This window comes from Candoia aspera, chromosome 16, assembly GCF_035149785.1.
Source record: "Candoia aspera isolate rCanAsp1 chromosome 16, rCanAsp1.hap2, whole genome shotgun sequence".
NCBI lineage: Eukaryota > Metazoa > Chordata > Lepidosauria > Squamata > Boidae > Candoia > Candoia aspera.
Genome location: NC_086168.1, coordinates 10,469,823 through 10,488,876, shown reverse-complemented (window position 1 = coordinate 10,488,876; position 19,054 = coordinate 10,469,823). Strand labels below are relative to the sequence as shown.

Genomic DNA, 19,054 nt, shown 5'->3' with positions numbered 1-19,054 from the left:
GCCTACACTTACATGTTCAAAATCATCTTTTAGGCGCAGTTTGCTCCCCTCTTAAAGCTGGTCACTGGTTGCTCTGAAAGGGGTCCCCAGAGGTGTTTGGACTGGCCACCCTTGTTCAGACGCACGGGCTGAACCGTGTCAACTGAAGCTTATGCACAGACCTACCTTTTAGCAAACCATGGCTTAAGCTGGTGGAGTGCAGTGAATGTCCTCCATCAAGAGATTTTGGTATATTTTTATATATTTTGGTATATTTCTATCCATGAATGTTTCCTCTGGTTTTGAGCTGCATCACTTTCTGAACCCCAGTTAGGAATTTATTGAAACTTTCCAGACAAGCCTTTCCATTTTGTGCACTGAAATGTGAGCAACATCATCATCATCATCATCACCATCATCATCATCATCATCATCATCATCATCATCATCACCACATTAGTATTGCACCTTGGGATATTTTGCCCATTGTTATGCATCACAGATTGTACTCCTTCCAAGGCTTAGCGTTCATCTACCTCTTTGGACAATTCAGTGTACCCTGTATAATGTACTCTCTCCATCCATGATGCAACAACCCTGCAGAGTAGGCCAATAGTATTGTTCCAAAATAATATAAACCGGCCTGGCCATTAACTAGGTGTTTAGCCAATACTGGTTGAATGCGGGGATTATGCACAAACAACTTTTAGGAATTTTAGTATGGTGGGTGCTCCGAAGTGGGTGTATTCTCCCCTTTGAGACTTCTAGAAAGAGTGATTTGGACACATATATATATTTATATATATATATATACATACACATATACAAAAGATGGTGGCATGTAAAGTATTTGTAAACAGCTGTGTTTGGGGCAGTTATAACCCCGGTGACAATCAGGGTTTTTTTTTCTTTGACTCAACACATGTTTGCTGGTTTCTGTTTTCCTGGGGTCCCCTAGGATCACAGAGGAAGTGAGGGACACACACCCATTTCCTCTGTAGCTTTCCTGCCTGGCTCAGACAGCCCCATCTGTTTCCCTGAAAGGTTCCTGAATGGCAGGAACACGAAGGCCCATCTTGCAGGACGGAAACCAAGGGGCTGGGGAAGAGGGCCGAAAATAGCTTGCAGGGTCCCAGGGTCAGCAGCCAGGCGAGCTTCCTGAGCTGGAAGTGGTTAGTCTTCATCCTTTCCCCCTGCGCTGATTTCTCCCCCAAGAACGTGGCTAAACACTAGGACATATTTTCCTGTCCGTTGTGCAGGTTAAATGGTTTTCTTGGGCAGGAAATCTTTTACAGCCCAACTATGATCCTTTACCCCTCTCTGTCCCACCTAACTTCACTCTTTCTGCTTGCAGAGTTCTCTTCTTAACCTTCCAACCTCCCCATTCCATTCTCTGCTTGTGAGCTACCTTATATGCTTTACTAACGTCCTCCCTGTCTCACACCCACCGATCAATCACTCCTGCCCTCTTGAATACAATCCAGCAAATGAAATTCACAACTGAACTTGACAAGCTATAAAAGAAAAGAAAAAAACCAGAACGTAGTGCCAGCAAAGGAGCATTTGATTTTTTTTTTTTTATGAGTGAAAGAAACAGCCCCTGGACATAATAACCTTGCTTAATACGTTTTTTTGCCATGTTGTAAACTGGGCCTAAAGTTAAGCTGAGATCAGCAAAGTCCCTGTCGATGTGAGAGACAAATTGGGAGGCCGGGAGACAGATTAGACGTGAAAGGCTTGCAATGCATCTGCTCTTTAAATATTCAACAAGGCACATTCATTTGAAGAATGATCTCAGCTCATTTTTTATGATTACTGTAGCAATAATTCCTCTTAGGAGTGCATGTGTATTTTTCTGTTCAGTGTCCCAATTCTTCTCGCTGGTCAGGGGCTTCTGAAAATACACAGGTCGATATAAAAAGGAAATAACGAAAAATCAAACATTCTGTGCCGATGGCAGAATTTGGAGCCAATGAAGCGTCTCATCAACAGATTAGGAACCGTGCCAGTTTGACCCTTGCGGATGGTACCTCTTGCCTACTGCCTTTCAAGAGAGGTGATCTTAAAGGGCCATAATCTAACCCCAATTCAAATTTCCACTGAAGAAGCCAAACCTAGGGTTGTTGTGGAGATGAACTCAAATATAGGTTGCCCCGACCCTTGCCACTGCTAGCCTGCGCTGGCCGTTAGCCATTTAGGTAAATAGGCTGCCTCTAAACACGGAGGCTCTGTCTGGGGTGGAGGGAAGGGGAGGCCACGATCAACAAGAGCTGCTGCCTTCATGGCCAGCCTTTTCAGAAAGGCAAACCTGGCCTTTTTGTTGAACAGGCTACTGAGCTGATTTGATGAGGTCACAAAATAGTGACTCATTCAGAGATGACCCATTCTTCCCAGCTGTGCATTGCATCGAAGAGCGAAATGCTTAAAATAAGACCATCTTCTGCTAAGCAACAAGGGAGGAGCTGGATAGGCAAGGATTTCACGCTTTTCGTTAACCATGGCTTATCATTAACCACGGCTTACCTGTCACAATTGTCCAGATTTGCAGTGCACGCTAAGCCGTGCGAGGCTGACTTCAATTGAGCTTTAGCTCAGCAGATCGCAAGCACCCTGAGAGAGTTGAACCAGCCAACCCTGGTTGAATGTGCTGTAGAAATCTTGCCAGCTTCCCGGGCTGGGTCAGAAGCGTGGGGACCCGTCTGCCAAGCCCAAGGAGATGCAAGCGGCTTCCCCGGGCCAATGGGGGGATGCCGCACCCTGAAAGGGTGCCTTGAACGTCTCTGGCCCAAATCCTAGTTGCTCTTTTCCCAAAATTTGCTGTTTTCTACCCAACTCAGAGCCCTGACAGGCTGCCTTCTGGAAGGAGAAGGCTCAGAGTTTTTGCTTTTGGAGCCTGCCAGCTGTCAGCAAAAGTTTCTTTCACACAGCCGGGAGCACAGGAAGAAGTTGGCTGCGCTGGGAGGTTGGGGGTGGGGGGAGTGTGAGAAAAATTCCAGGGTTGCAAATCTGGCTGGAGGGGGGGATTCCAGGCAGGAAACCAAGAACTGGAGAACAACTGGGGACTACAATTAATAAAGCCTTGTTGTCCTGCTAGGACCCCAAACCCCTTCATCTCTTGTCATCTTATACCCCGCTGAACAAACACCCCCATCACCCCCCACCCCAGATTCTTTACTCCTGGACTTCCACACAGTTGCCACAGGGAAAAGATGGAAATGCCATAAAATATCTATCTATCTATCTATCTATCTATCTATCTATCTATCTATCTTTCTTTCTTTCTTTCTTTCTTTCTTTCTTTCTTTCTTTCTTTCTTTCTTTCTTTCTTTCTTTCTTTCTTTCCCTCCCTCCCTCCCTCCCTCCCTCCCTCCCTCCCTCCCTCCCTCCCTCCTCCTAACTGCTAGCAGATGTCCTCAGCCAGCATCCAATTCCTAAGACAAGGCGAGGAAGGGACGGTGGGAATTCTTGAAGATGCCCGCTCTCCCTTGCTGGTCAAAGCGTGGCTGAAAGGGCAGGGGGGAGTTTTATGCCACTGCTGGGGGTGGCTGCTGCAGCTGGCTTGGGGTGACGCAAGCCAAGAGAGCTCTTTGTAATCTTGAAACTTTGCCCTTCGAAAGAAAAGTTGGTTTTTTTATGGGACGAGAAAGCCTAACGAAGATTCTGTGAAGATGCTTAAGCGTGCCTTTTTTTTTTTGAACTGAATAAACACCAGGGTGGGTTTATACCACCCTGAAAGGCATAAATCATGACGTACAAGTCACAAAGGCTGAGTTTATATGAGTCATGTGCAAAGCAGACCAAGTTGTCCCAAAGTGATGTGAAACAGAGATTTTATCTGCCCCAGCCAGATGCTATAACAACTGGAATACACCTCCCATCATCCCCAACTAGGTGAGGCTGGAATTGCAGCCCAAAACAGTGGGGCCGTACTAGGCTTTTTGCAATTTTCCCACGGAGCAGGGTTGTAAGATTGGGGCAATACAACCAATTATTAGGAAGGGGTCAGAGAAGCGAGTGGAGAGAGGATTAAAGGGCTGGTCTCAAAGCAGAGAAAGTCAAGGTCATATTCCCACTTGTAGCTCAGTGGGTGATTTGGAGCCTGGCTGTCCTGATTACCAGGAAACACACTGAGACATTGACTTGGTCTCTAATATTTATTAGTAGTACTTAACAAGAATCCTAACAAACTGAGGAAGCGTGGGAAAACCCAGCCATATAAACCCCAAAGGTTAAGGCGGTCCCGATCTGTGTCTCTTTGAACGGCTGAACAGTTCCTCAGTGCTACGCATGCGCTTGACAGTCTGGGTGGGAGCCCCCTGCTCGCCATCCTTACTCATGACACTGGCCTACCTCACAGGGTTGTTGGGAAGATACACACTGCAGAACGGTGCAGAGGGGCGGCTCAGAGGAAGTGTGAGATCAGATGGCGTGTTCCTGTTTTTCTGAGCCCCAAGCACGGCACGTTTTCTGCTTGCCAGATATTTTCAGTAGTAGCAATAGCTACTAAGGTTTACTAGCCTTTCTGATGAGCCACCAGAAGCCCTCCTAACCGCACCGTTCTCGAGGAACCCATCTGATTCAAAAAGGCCGGTATCCGGCGTGCTTTGCCAAGGGTGGGAAAGTTGGCCTCTTCAGTCTGAGAAGCACAGACGTCGTAACTTGCTCTCTTTCACTCCCCGCCTTGACCATCAAAACAACCAGCCCATTTCTTTCACTGGCTCTGTTTTTGGAACTCACCGCTGTTTTCGGGACGCAGGACAAGAAACCCCAAACGGCTGTGAGACTTACTGGAGCTAAGTTTCTCCTTCCAAAGAAATCAATCAGTTCCTTTTATTCAACCCTGCACAGATTTTTTTTCTTGGGTGGGGGAGGAATAAACCTAACCTGGAGGGAGATCCCTGGAAATTGACAAGACAAGGGTAGAAAAGAGGGAGAAAAAGAAGAGAATTGCATTGAAAGAAAAAACAAGAAAGCAGGGGCCTAAAGAGATTGATCAGGATTACAGTACTTTCTGAATGTTTGAAAAGTGGAGGGGGGGGGGAATGTTGGAAAGTTGACCCTGAAGAGGTTAAAATAGCCAAACGAGCTTTGCTTGCTTTCATTTTAACGTGGCATGTAAACCTGGCTCCTGTGGTTTGTAAACCATGATTTATGGCTTAGCATGATCTGTGAACCAACCCATTTTGGTCTGAAAGACATGACGTCCTACCTGTGAGAACCCAGCTGTTGTAGCTTGCAGGCCCTGGCTTATCATCCAGCCAAATGTGGCTTACTGGACACCCCGTGGTTGGAAAAAAAATGCAGCTTAGTGCAATGGGCAAATCCAGTCCCCATATCAGTGCTGTTGTGATATGTGAGGCTGTTGCAACTATCGCAAATTGTGCTGATGCTGTGGGTCCATCTACCAGGCCGGGACTCCAGAACAGCACCTGGATAACCAGATCCAGTGCTGAGATGTGAATGAACACAGTCACTTCCTGGCTGAGTTTCTAAAAACTCCGGAAGGATGCCATGACACGGGAGATGTGCCCCTGAAAAAGCACTTCCCATATTAATTCACCATGACCAATTTTTCCCTGGAACACATGTTGGCCGCGTTGGCTTGGAGATCCCTAGAGGTCTGGCCAACAAATGTCTAGCAGTCAACCAAGTGGGGCAGCCCTATCAGGAGACTGAGAGATATTAAGGAGGCAGATATGGGGAGGTAGTGCTCCTCAGCTGCTCCTCTGGACCCCCTCCCAGGCCTCTGTCTAGCCTCTGACCAGGTTCCTTCAAAGGCGTCACACCACGAAGCAAACTACAATGGTCAGGTGTCTTGGTGAAATGGAAGGGGTGCGATTGTGTACTTGGCTCCAGGCCACAAAAGTTCCAGAATTCAGGCCTTCCCGCATCTGCAGGAAAATGATGCCGTTCATCCAGAACAGGCAGAGCCCAAGATGGTGGCATCTATCTGGTTCCTTGAGTTCCACCTGCCAAGTTTGGTGCCAAAGTTCACACCTTGTGCTAACCTATCATGCAATTTCCCTGGCTTTGGCAGCCTGCTGGTAAACCCACCCAGCTGTAAGGAAGGCTCAGAGTATGATTGGGGTTTCTTCAACAAACCATGATTGAGACAAACAGGCCTTGGGACTGGGTGTCATCCCAGCCCCACAGTGAGAAGGGAAACCTGCTCAGCTGAGGCATTTATTCCAGTCAGCTGGGCTGAACACAGTTTACCTGTCTTCTACTCTCAAAGATCTGCCCTCTTGATTTCAGAGACAGTAACTGCAGACCAGGATCCTCTCCTAATCAACTGGCAGTGGCTCAGCAGATGAATCCCAGTCACCCTGAGATCACCACTACATCCCACGGATCTGCTCTCCTTCCCACTCCTTCTCCAGATCCCTCTGTGGAATTTAAGGGCACATTCCTATGTGGAATCCCAGGTCATGGGAATCTCATTCATAATGATACAGTGCTGGCCCCTCACCCAGCTGAATTTGGGTGTGCAAAAATCGGATGGATTCAGAAAGGCGCCCTGTCAATCTCCCCGCACTTAAACCCTCAGCAATTTTATGACTCGGTGGCTTCCAAGCTATGAATTATCTCCATCGGGGGGAAAAAAGTGGGCCACCAGCCAGCTGGAAAGTTAGTGGAGTGATGGAACCCTTTGACACCCAAGAAGGAAGGAAGTTGCCACAAACTCACGGCCTCTTCCTTCCCTCTGGAGGCATCAGGGTGGCTGTCTTGGCCAAGATTGGACCCGTTTTAGAGACCTTTGGCTTCACAAAGGTGTGTTTGTGAGGCTTCACAGCATCTCGAAATCGGGTCCATTCAGTGTGGTGCATGGGTGAGCTTGCTTAAGCCCAACTGAGTAGATTTGGAAAGATCCACAGCATGCTCCATTTGTGGCTTTTTTAGGAGACGGGGGGAGAATCTGGACATTCACTCCAACTGAATTTCATACCCGTGTGAAACCTAATCTGGTCCTCGGCTCAGCCTAACAGGAGGGAGAATCCCCACAAGGAAAGAAACTCAAAAAACAGTGTGCTTCCACTCATGTTCAAAACCTCCTTACATATAAAGAACTTCAGTTTCAACCACGTTGTAAATGAGGCATTGAATCTCCGTAAATCCCGGCTTCCCCCAAGCTTCTTATTTATATCTTTACACCGTGGGAAAAGCTGCATCCATCCCAATTCCTGAAGCAGACCCTAACCGGGTGAAAGTCCATGCTAATTTTTGGATTAACCTTTCAGCTAGACTTCTGCTTTTGGATGGGTGATGCCTGGCTGGAAACTCCCTTTACTGAATAGGACCCCATGTTTGGGTTCCATCCTGGCATCCACATCATTTTAGTTACTCTTTTTTCTGCCCACTGAAGCCCTCAGGGGCTGAGAAAACCCCTTTGTCCAGAACTGTACAAGCATTTCTTCCCCAGCCTGCGCAAAAAGCTTGCCCAAGTGTGGGATTCTGCCAAGCATGATGGGAGTTATAGTTCCACCAGATGGCAGAAAGGCGGTGGGGCATCTTTGCTCATTCCCCAGTTTTAGGGACCAACTTTCTGCCAATGAAAATTCTAGGCTGGATTTTCTGGAGGGATGCCCCATGGCTTCCTTGCCTTCCAGAGGGGTTCAGCCAACCCTGTTGGGCTGGCGATGGTGGGATTTTCACGCATTCTACTCCGCTGGGCCCCAGGACTTTGGGGACTGCTGCTGTGAATTGTCCAGTGTTCGCTGGACAACTCAGTTCTCCCCACCTGCCTCTGTTTTTTGGGGAGTACACCTGGCCAAATGAATCCCGCTGGGCCTTACCTGATGGGGTCCAGGTTGTGGCATTGCACCCTCACCTCTGCCATCCCTTCTCCTGCCTGGTTGCACCCCAGAGGGAAGAAGGAAGCAGGCAACTTCTCAACGCTCCTGCCCCGTTCTGTCAGCTGCTCCGTCTCCGTCTTGCTCTGCCTGCCCTGACCATCCAAGCCCCTCCCTCTGGGCCTCGGTTTCTCCTCCCCAAGCCACCGTCCCTCCCTTTTCCCCTGGAATGCACCGCCAAGCGGAGCCTGGGACCTGGGGAGGGTGAAATTCCTGGTCATTCCCTTGCATCTGGCAACTTCTCCAAAGCCAGTCCCCTGAGGGTGAGACAGTTTCTCAGGGGGGGGGCATCTCTGGGGTCAGAGCAAGGGAGGAGAGGACCCTTGGATCACACAGAAGCCAAGGATCTGGAGTCAGCCCTGGATGATGGAAGCCCCCACCGCCAAGTTGGCAATGGCTAGGGGCTGTTGAGGACTACTTGGTGGCGGGGGCCCAACTTTCTCTTTGCAACGGGGTGACATGGAAAATCCCATTTGATTAGAAAGGCTGCCTAGTTGATTGACCTTCCCTTGGCCACCACCCAAAGGGGCTGTGTCCCTTGGGGAAGATGAATTGTCCTCTCACAACTGAACACAGCTTCTCCCTCCCGCCCATCATCTGCTGCCCAACACAGTTGCCCCCCTCTGCTTAAGAGCAGAGCCGGTGCCGTTTCCCCTGGCTTCAATGACCAGGTGAACATCTATCTAGAGCAGTGCTTCTCAACCTCAGCCCCTTTGAGGTGTGTCTGGACTTCAACTCCCAGAGTTCCCCAGCCAGAGAATTCTGGGAGTTGAAGTCCACACATCTTAAAGTGGCTGAGGTTGAGAAGCACTCACCTAGAGGACCTTCCTGGGAACGATTTTTGAGGGACAGCGAGTGATATTTGAAATGGAGCTAGACCTCCTTTGCTTGACATTGCAAAAACAGAACCAAAGAATGCTGGACCATTCACACAACCCTTTCATCCCAATGGGGTTCAGCCACCTTACCCTTGTTCTAGGTGCTCTTCCGAAGTTTTCTCTGCGGTTTCTGCACAAGACAGGATTGCTTTTGCAGGCAGATCTTGGGCAAGGTCTTGCTGAGTTTTTTTAGGCATCTCTTGGATGGGCTTCTTTGACTGCCCAGTGCGGGCCCTCGGCATGGTGCCCAGGTGGCTGTATGCATTGCAAGACTGGGCATAGTGAGATGGACCTGAGGGAATGCCTTTTAGGTCTTCTGGTGCCCTCTCAAGGGGTCCACTTGTTCTTTGAAGGTCATCCCACTCAATCTGCTTTGGTTTCTCTTTGGTTCCTAGGCTAGAAATCTCTCCAGGTTCAAGGAAGCATTTGGAAGAATTCTCAGCCTGAAGCGTCACCTTTTGGGAGCAGCTGGGACCAACGTTGATGCTTCCTTTCTCTTTTTGTTCTGGCCCTTCTCCAGGTGGTGGAGAACCTGTCTGGGAAGGGGCGCTGGGCAAAGTTGGCTCCAAAGCCTTGTCTGGCCCCTGGGCCCCAACCTTCTGTCTTGAGCTGCCCCTGGGCATGGTGCCCATGTGGCTGAACATGTTGCAGGAGCGGGCATAACGTGACGGGCTTTTGGGCCCAGCGCCCAAGTCGTCTTGCGTGCTTTCAAAGCTGAGTGTTAGGAAGCCGTTGGGGGAGAGCAGCTCCCCTCCGGTCTCTGCGAGCCTGGGGGCAACAGAGACCCGGCGGAAGGCGAAGCTGCGAGGAATGCTACTGAGGCTCCCGAACCCTTTGAGCTTAAAAAACTCTGAAATAAAAACAAAGGGGGTCAGTTACTTCCCAGGACAAGATTTGCAGACGGGCTTTTTCCCAAGCTTCTCTGAACACATTTCCATCCGGTCCAACTGTCCCTAATTATTGGAAACAAGCTGCATGTTCTGGTCCCCACCCTCAGTTATCCTTTCCTAGAACAATTTTAAAGGTTTTTAAAATTCTCCTCCCTGCTTTGCTGAACACGATGCAGAAAATGAGCAGTGCTTCTCGGTTTTATTTTATTTTTTTGATTCTGTTGAAAGTTTTAAAAACAAGAGTAAAAATGAGTACAAACTAAGATAGAGAAAGAAGGAAGAAAGGAAAAGGAGGAAAGGAAAGAGAAGGATGAAGGGCAAAAAGAAAAGAAAAAAGGGAGAAGAAAAATAGAAAAGAAAGGAAAAAGATATAAAGAAGTGCCCATGCCAGCTTGCTCAATACACAATATTTTATCACGGCTTCATGATGGGCATAAGGTCTGGCCAGCTCTCCCCAGGTTGAGACCCCCTCACCCCCAGGAGGTAGACTCCCTATCCCCATCATTCCCAGCCAGCCTAGCAGTTGGCGGGGGAGGATGGGAGAGTAGCTCAGCACAACAGGAAGCCACCATGTTTGACTGCAGTGCCTGGAGAGCGTGAAGCGCCAAGAGCAAGCCACACGCTTGCCGTGCAGATAAAAATCTGCCCACTTCCTGGGGGGGGTGTCCCGTTTTACTCTTCCTTCAGCTGACACCTGCCTTCAGAACGTGCAAAGCCTGACCGTGCTCTGTTTGTAGTTACTACAGGGAGAAACCAGAGCAGTTGTACTTGGCTATGATCAGCCAAGGGTCCAATCTGGTGGAAAACAGCTTTCTAGGTGCAATCAGCTCTTCTTCAGAACAATGAGGACTAGCATCTTAGGAGCAGCCCCACAGCTCACTGAGAGTGGGTCTTTTCCTCCTCGTCCTGAAGTAAACTCCAGTTTTAATCTCCTGCGATACATTTGTGTGGCAGCCTCTAGCTGATTCCCCCAACAGGATTTAGAAGGGAAATCCTGGGCTGGAAACTAGATGGAGAGTCAAATCTGGGGTGGAGGCAATAGGAGCTGAACTTGTCCTGAATGCGTCCTTTACCTTTGACAGCAGCTCAGCCTAAAGCTGGCGGCTCGGTCCCAGAATCATGAGAGCTAGCAACTTACCTCTTAACAAACTGCGTGTGGAACGCTCACCCTATTAAACGGCTCAGCTGGCCAATCACAGGGGCCTGGACCGACCGGATCGGACAGCCCAGAAAAGCAGCAGCAGTTTAAACAAGGATTTAGTACTGCTCGTTCCGGGCCAGGGAGAGCAGTCCAGCTGCCAAACGTCAGGAAAAAGGCAAGGTGGTGCCAGCGAGCCAAGCACGCTGCGTTATCCCCAAAGGTGCAAAAGCGAGCTTTTCACTAGCCTCCCCTTTATAGGCCCTTCCCTGGCTTGAACGATCTCACTACAGGGAAAAAAAAATAGAGTTGGCCAGTCGATTTATCAAATGCCCAGGAGCTTTGCTGGGGAAAGAAGTGAGTATCCCAGTCTGTCCAGCCAGCAGCAATCTGAGCCTCTCACGCACGCGCACACATGCAACCTGGCACGCTGTGTCTCTCCTGCCCAAAACAAGCGAGCCACGCAATCCGCCCTGTTCCCACCTGGCGGCACTTACTTTTAAAACCACCTCCTTTCTTCTGGCTCTCGGCCATGTTTCCCCGACTTGGCAGGGAGAAGTTGTGCAAATGGTGTCATCGAGTTGTCCGGCCTCCCACCCCTGTGCCTCCCTTCCTCTCCCACACCCAGCAACACGCCTCTCTCGCTTTCTATTTTGCTGTGTTTCCTCGCTGGTTGCACAAGCCGTGGCTGCACCCTGCCGTCCTCCGAGCATCCCTTTCCCCCCTGCTTTTTCTCCTGATTTTCGAAAATTGGAAAGATGGGAAGCAAATGCCCTTGATGCTTTGCACGGGGGGAGGAGAGAAGGGGTTGGTGGGTTGCCCGCTTTGGTTCTGTAATCATATCAAACTCCTTGATTTTATAATAGGTGTCCATGAAAACCCCCAGCTTTTTCAGCGCAGGGACATGCCTCTGAGATAAAGCCGGCTCGTGTCTGGTTAAAATTTAACCGGATCTGCTAAAAGTACAAGCCGCGTCTTAATTCGGGTCACAGTTGTAGAAAGGGTCCTTTCCAGCAAATATTTCTGTTCCTCGTTGAGCTGGTAAGAGGCAATGGCTTGAAAAGACAGACTTTGTTTGTTTTTACGGGGAAAGCCTTAGGGTGTCGCATCACGTCATTTTTACTGCCTTCCCTTGTTTTCATCAACCGTATTTTTAGAGCAGAGTGCGTGCCTAGCTATTCCCAAGGCAGGAACGGGGCTCAATTTTTGAGCAACGTGCAACCACATTCCGAAAGACAATGGGCAGGATTAGGAGAACGAAATAAGCCGAGTATGGAAGAAGAGGAAGAAAGAATTTTTCAGCAAAATTAAATTAAAGGCGGTAAGGTAATCCTCAACTTACGACCATTTGTTTAGTGACCAAAGTTACGATGGTGCTGAAAAAAGTGACTTACAACCGATCCTCACACTTAGGACCACTGCAGCGTCCCTGTGCTCACATGACCAAAATTCAGGCGCTTGGTTTGCACTTATGATGGTTGCAGCATCCCGGTATCATGTGATCACCATTTGCAACCTTCTTCCCAGCTAGCTTTCAACAAGCAAAGTCAATGGGCGAAGCCGGATTTGCTTAACGATCACGGTGATTCGCTTAACAACCTCAGCAAAAAAGGTCGTAAAATTGGGCATGACTCACTTAACAATTGCCTTGCTTAGCAACAGAAGTTCCAGACCCAACTGTGGTCGTAAGTCGAGGACTACCTGTAGGCGGTCACAAAAAAAATTACAATTTGAGGCAACTTTGTAGAGAGCCTTTCCAAATGTCTCTTTTTGTGAGGGGGGATATGTCTGCCTGCAGCTCAGCTTCTGCACCCCTGCACTGGATGAAACCACCTCAGCATTACATCCCATTGTCGCCTCCCCTCCCAGTGGAGTTTTTGAAGATCTGGAGAGATTTCACATCTGCCATGCTCTCATCTCCTGTGTCAAAACAGTGGAAAGAAAGGGGGAAACCAGATCTTTCCCCCTTTTCCACTTCTGCTTGGCTCATCACACATCGGGGACACGACAGGTGAGTCCCAAAGTCCAAACTGGGAGACACAGCATGCTTTGGGCACTGGTGGCATGTGGCAGGAATGAACAGCCTTCTTTTTCAGGGAGCTGAATTGTGGTTTGGGCAGGCATCTGATCTGAAGGAACAGGGAGAAAGATTCAAGGAGGTTCCCAAGAAGAGACTGTCTGTCCGGGGGTCAAGCCGGCCAGCTCCTCCAAGCCATGACCCAAACTGGTGGGCAGGACTTAATCCCACATACTCTCCGGCTTCTTCCCAAGACTCAGCCTTGTCCCCGCGTTGCTGGTCTCGGGGTCCCTCCAGACCAAGAGGCAGTGCTGACCCCCAGCTGGAAAATCTCCAGGACCAGCATCTTCTCGGAGCAAAGCTCATCCTGGGCTTATTTGCACCTGCTGCTCAAGGCAGAAAAGTCTCCAAAATAATGTTTTTTTTTTAAATCAAAACTTGCACGAATGTTTGCAGTTTCCCCGCAAGCAGGAAGGCATCAACAGAGACACGGGTACCAAGTCGCGGAGAGCAGGCATGAGCAAGGAGGATGGATCCTGGTTTATTGATGATACGATCACAACCTATCATTAATATTAGGAAGCAGCCGCGAGAGGGCTTCCCCTCTCGCTGCAGCAGAGGAGGAGGGCGGGCCCAGCCTCGCCCCGGCCGCCCAGAGCCCATCATCCCCGCCCCGCCGCTCTGCCTCTGGCTCGCCTTCCCACGTGGAACGCCGCCGCCCGCGCGCCCTCCGAACTACGCTTCCCAGGCAGCACCGCGGCGGCCGCGCCTCCACGCCGCCGTACCGGAAGTGGTGAGGATGGAGCGGCCGGGCGGAAGCTCGGCCGGAAGTGTCCCTGCGCGCTCGGGGGAAGGAGGCCGCCGGCAGCCCGAGGAGGCCGGGGGCGCCGGCTCCGCCATGGCCAAGCAGTACGACGCGGCCGAGTGCCCCTACTGCGACGAGGTGTCCAAGTACGAGAAGCTGGCCAAGATCGGGCAGGGCACCTTCGGGTAAGCCCGGCCCGGCCCTGCCCTGCCCTTCCACGCGGAGGGGGGGAGGGGGACTACCGACCCCATCGTCCCCACCCCGTTGGGCCTCGCTGGACGCAGCCCCCTTGTCCTTTCAGACGGGGCCGCACTCTTGTCCTCCATCATCGCCCCCCCACCCCCGGCGGGCCTTGCGCCCTCCACGCCTCGGACTACAAGGCCCCTCCTCCCCGGCCGGACTACAAGGCCCCTCCTCCCCGGCGCCCGCCCGCTTGGCGCCGCCCTCGCCTTCGCTAGCCGCTTCCCCTTAGCCTGCGACGCTCAGTGGCCTTCGCGGGGGGGGGGACCCCGCTCCCATCATCCACAGCCGCCCTCCTCGCCCGGCAGGGTCTGAACTGAGGCTCTCCTGAGCGGGTAGGACTCGGGACCCATCGCTCCCAGCCAGGAGCCTCCCCTCCCAGTAGGGCGGGGCAGGACCCCCACCATCCTCTGCAAGCCACCCGCTGCCCCCTAGCGCCCTCTCAATGTGGGGGGCCAGCGTGCACTGTGCTGGCTCAGGAAGATGGGGGCTGCAGTCCAGGACGTGGGGGGAGAGGGTTAAGTGGGGAGAGCGGCCTTGTCGGCCCTCGCCCCCCTGTGCCCCTGTTTTGGCAATCTGGCCATCCTCTTCTATTCCTTTAAAGGACCCCCCCATATGCTGCCCCCCCCACACACACTGCAAGCTTCCCCTGTTTGTGGATTTTAAACACCCCTCCTGGGATGGGCTGAGCTGCTCTTCGATCTGCCCCCCGCACACGCACCCCTTCCCCGCCCCACCTGGAGCTTCTTCCTCGGGCACGGATGGGCCTCCACCAGCTCTGCCAGCTGACCCTCCTTCCTGCTTGCGGGCCAGAGGACCACGGCCTTTCCCTTGTTGCCCGTCTCCCGGCAACAGGTGTTCCGGAGCAACGCCGGTGGAACCCCAGGGCTGTGCTGAGCTCTGGATCCGATCTTCCCCCCAGCCTGGACTAGCCGGCAATCCTTGGCCGGTTGGGCACCTACCAGATTCGCACCCCGGCCTGCCTCTCTCCTCTTTTCCTTAATGCTTTCCCTGGCTTCTCTGCAGGGAGGTCTTCAAAGCAAAGCATCGCCAGACGGGCAAAAAAGTTGCGCTGAAAAAAGTGTTGATGGAGAACGAAAAAGAAGGGGTGAGTGTGTCTGGGTTGGCCCCCCACATCTGCTCAGAATAAGCAGGCAGTGAGGGAGTCTGCGAAGGGGAGAGGTAAAGTCTTGTGCGCATCTTCAGAGGGCAGCGAATTTAAGGGGAGACGCTTTCAGGAAGCCTAAAAACCAAGCATAAGGCTCCGTCCCTTCAATCTGGGCTCTGTGCCGCTCGGCGGATCTTCCCCTCTTCAATCTTGTCGAGCCCCCGTTTAAACCTGCCTAGATCAGCCACTGTTTTGTGATGCTGTGATGGATTATTTATTGAGCCTTTAATGTATTGGAAAGGGTATGGGTTAGCATGGTGCATGGACTTACCTCATTTATAGTCACACGCTAAGATTTGGAAAATGGGTAAACCTGGCCAGTTTTTGTACTATCTCAGAATGCAGAACTGTTTTTCTTCACAACCCTTGAAGATAAAGCTGATTGTATATGCTTGTAGTTGAACCCGTTCAATTCCTCCTCTGGGTGGCCAAATCAGCTGGAATGTAGCGGGACTCATCATTCTGTGCTCTTAGGTTAGAGCAGAAATGAAATGTATCTGATTTTAAATAGTCACCAAATTGGAAAGACTCTGTGCAAAACCCTAGCTAAAGTGTTCCACCTTACTGCTTCATGGACCATCTTTAATGCTTTCATTCTGTTTAGTTTCCAATCACAGCTTTACGGGAGATTAAAATCCTGCAGTTGCTCAAGCATGAAAATGTGGTCAATCTCATTGAAATTTGCCGGACTAAAGGTAACTGTTAAACTCCTGGGCTTAATTTCACCTGCTAAAAACAATTAAGGTAAAATGTCAATTTAACAGGCTGTTTTGCCCAAAGGACTGGTGTTCCAACCAAATGGCTGTAAAATCTGAATTGGATGTAATTGGCGTCATGGTGTCAATTTCCATGTCTCTGTAATTACATAAGGGATTAAGGTACAAGGGGAGAGGAATTTAACATTGTTTGCCCCAATGGTGCAGATGGATGTGAACCCTAAACCTAACCCGAACCTGAACCCTAAATGAAATCCGTTGTCAAGAGTTTTGTCCCTTCTTGCTAAAATTTTATCTTTGCGTCCAAAGCCTGTCAAATTGGAATATAAAACTGAGGGTCAATACAATCTGTTGAGTGGGAGGAGCCAAACATGATAGCTGAATGCCGATGAAGTGAATGGAATTGGAGATAAAATTGTGGTTACAGTTTCTTTTCACCCCTGCAGCCTCTCCCTATAACCGCTGCAAGGGCAGCATCTATCTGGTCTTTGACTTCTGCGAACACGACTTGGCAGGCCTGCTCAGCAACGCCCACGTCAAGTTCACGCTGTCGGAGATCAAGAAAGTGATGCAGATGCTCTTGAATGGCCTTTACTACATCCACCGGAATAAGGTGAGGGGGCCTTCGGACTCCTCAGACCCAGGAGACCTGGGCTGGACTTCCCTTTAAAAAAGCAAAAGAACTCTGTCCGGCTTTTGCTTCCAGATCCTGCACAGAGATATGAAAGCCGCCAATGTGCTCATCACACGGGACGGTGTCTTGAAGTTGGCCGATTTTGGCTTGGCCCGAGCTTTTAGCCTGGCCAAGAACAGCCAGCCAAACCGCTACACGAACCGGGTGGTAACGCTGTGGTACCGTCCCCCAGAGCTGCTTTTGGGTAAGAAGGGGCCATCTTCTTGGAAGTCTTTACCTGTTCAAAACAGCCTTCCTCTTCTGCTCCTTTGATTGTGGGAGGACGCCCTGCCTTCTGGAGCTTCATATGGGACTTCAGTTCCCATATGGCTGTGCTGGCCCATGAGTGATGGGCACTGACTTCAACCAAGCTGTGGTCTGCACATTAAGATTCCAAGATGTTCTCAAGGGTCCACCATTAAAAGCAAATTTAGCAGGCAGGCAAACAGGGACTTCTCAGTGGTGGTCCTCAAATCTTTAGACCAGTGTTTCTCAACCTTGGCAACTTGAAGACGTGTGGACTTCAACTCCCAGAATTCCCCAGCCAGCTGCACAATTCTGGGAGTTGAAATCCACATGTCCTCAAGTTGCCACGGTTGAGAAACTCTGCTTTAGAATGTCCCTCCAATGAACTTACATATTGCTTCTCCTAAACCACTCTTTGATGTGGTTCTTGGAAGCCTCCTGTGCACAGCTTTCTTTGGTCCTGTGGCTTATCAAGAACAGTTTCATAAAACTTACTGATTATGTGTGACTTGTAACTGGATAGATCTGGTTAATGGTGCTCCTGTTTAATAACTTGCATCCTAAACCACAAATCAGGGTTTTGGAAGCTAATACAGACATGTTGCTGTACATTAAGGCCCTGAGGATGGTGATCTTAAATTCCCTAGAGTTTAAGGTTTAACAGTAGTGTTTTTGGGTCATTTTTCTGGACAAGTGGGTACTCTGGTCTTATGGAAATTGAATTTCAGTTGTGGGTTGTGTTGTGCATAACATCTGCGTGCACTTATTCCTACGCGATCAGTTGAACAGGGAAATGAAACGTCAACAACGATGCCAACAGTTCTCCAAAGTAGCTGGCTCCCATTTAGGAAGATTAACTCAGCGTTCATTTGTTTAGGGGAACGAGATTACGGGCCACCCATCGATCTCTGGGGCGCGGGCTGCATCATGGCGGAGATGTGGACTCGGAGCCCCATTATGCAAGGGAACACGGAGCAGCACCAACTCACGCTGATCAGCCAGCTCTGTGGGTCCATCACCCCCGAGGTGAGAGCCGATGGACTACGTAGTTCCATTTTCCGGCTGAATTTAGGAAGTTGATTTTGGTAAGACGAGAGGAGGGCTCCCCTCTGCGGGTTGCATCTGATTCCGAGTCTCTTTTTAGGTCTGGCCAAATGTGGATAAGTACGAACTCTACCAGAAGTTGGACCTCCCCAAGGGCCAGAAGCGCAAAGTGAAAGAGAGGCTGAAGGCCTACGTCAAGGACCCGTACGCCTTGGACCTCATCGACAAGCTGCTGGTGCTGGATCCAGCCCAGCGGATAGACAGTGACGACGCCCTGAACCACGATTTCTTCTGGTCAGACCCCATGCCTTCCGACCTCAAGAACATGCTGTCCACCCACAACCAGTCCATGTTCGAGTACTTGGCTCCGCCCAGGAGGAGGGGCGGGCACATGCCCCAGCAGCCGGGCAACCAGGGCAGGAATCCGGCGGCCACCAATCAGACTGAGTTCGACAGGGTCTTCTGAGTGCCGCAGGTCAAGAAGATGGGTCTTTTAATGCATTGTGGTTTCTTAGATTTTTTTTTTCTTTCCTTAATGGAACAATGGAATAGTTGAATTTGGATGATTGGAGGAAAGCGGTGGCCCGGTTTGGCAGCTAATACACAGAAAGTGTTCGAGGGCCTCTGTTGAACTTGGAGCAGTTGCAGAGAGCGCGTGGCCTGCCTTTTCGGAAACGCTTTGTTTAGCTCCTGGTCTTGGAGAGCTTTGTTGGTGCAGCGTGGCTGGTGATCACCAGCTGCTGTAAATTTAATCCTTGGCTGTCCCCCTTGCTGCAGGGAGACGAGGCGTGGCAGAATAAGGGATGCGTGAGCGGGCATCCGATAAAAAGTATGGGTAGGCAAGAACTTGGATTCTTGGTCCCTGGCAACGTCCCTCCCGTGCCCCAGATTTGGCTGGGCAGGGGGGTGACAGCCCACATGTTCCCAGTGTTTGTCTTCAGGGCTGTTCCTTAAACTGTTGCAGCATGGCAACCTCCTCTTTTTCTATCCCACAATTTTATTTTGCCTTTTTAAAAGAAAAAGAAAATCCTGTTTCCTGGGGTAGTAAAATCCAACATTCCGAGGTGGTGTTCTTATTCTCTTTAGCTTAGCTCTGGCTGAGGATGTGGCAGGAGTTAAGTTAATTGAAGAAGACGAAAATCGGCGGCAGCGAAAGATTTGCTTGCTTCCCTCCTTCTCCATCGCAAGCTTCCGACTTGGGGTGGGGATGGGGGAAGAAGTCTCCCGATCGAATCCCATCATGTTTGCTCCTTTTCTTCCGCAGCGCTGTGGCGAATCTTTCCCAAAGTAATTAAATTTAATGAACACATTTATTACCTGCTTGGGTGGAACGCAACCCCATTCTTCAAGGCACGAAGCGTTGAGTTTGTACCTACGGATCATTTAAAGTGAATTGGCACGGGAGAAGGG

General features: G+C 50.4%; 2 protein-coding genes across 2 annotated transcripts; one reads left to right on the top strand and one right to left on the bottom strand.

The window, feature by feature from the left end:
* Window positions 1-8,793: 8,793 nt before the first annotated feature.
* LOC134506315 (SH2 domain-containing protein 3C-like) lies at window positions 8,794-11,330 on the bottom strand. Its single transcript, XM_063316467.1, has 2 exons — window positions 11,233-11,330; window positions 8,794-9,557 (listed from the first exon to the last, which is right to left on the bottom strand). Exons 1-2 carry the CDS (start codon window positions 11,267-11,269, stop codon window positions 8,794-8,796), a joined length of 801 nt encoding a protein of 266 aa, XP_063172537.1. The 5' UTR covers window positions 11,270-11,330.
* A 2,234-nt stretch (window positions 11,331-13,564) lies between these two features.
* Window positions 13,565-18,778, top strand: CDK9 (cyclin dependent kinase 9). The gene is made up of 7 exons (XM_063316104.1): window positions 13,565-13,742; window positions 14,824-14,905; window positions 15,570-15,660; window positions 16,128-16,294; window positions 16,388-16,559; window positions 17,478-17,626; window positions 17,745-18,778. Exons 1-7 carry the CDS (start codon window positions 13,651-13,653, stop codon window positions 18,108-18,110), a joined length of 1,119 nt encoding a protein of 372 aa, XP_063172174.1. The 5' UTR covers window positions 13,565-13,650; the 3' UTR covers window positions 18,111-18,778.
* Window positions 18,779-19,054: the final 276 nt, after the last annotated feature.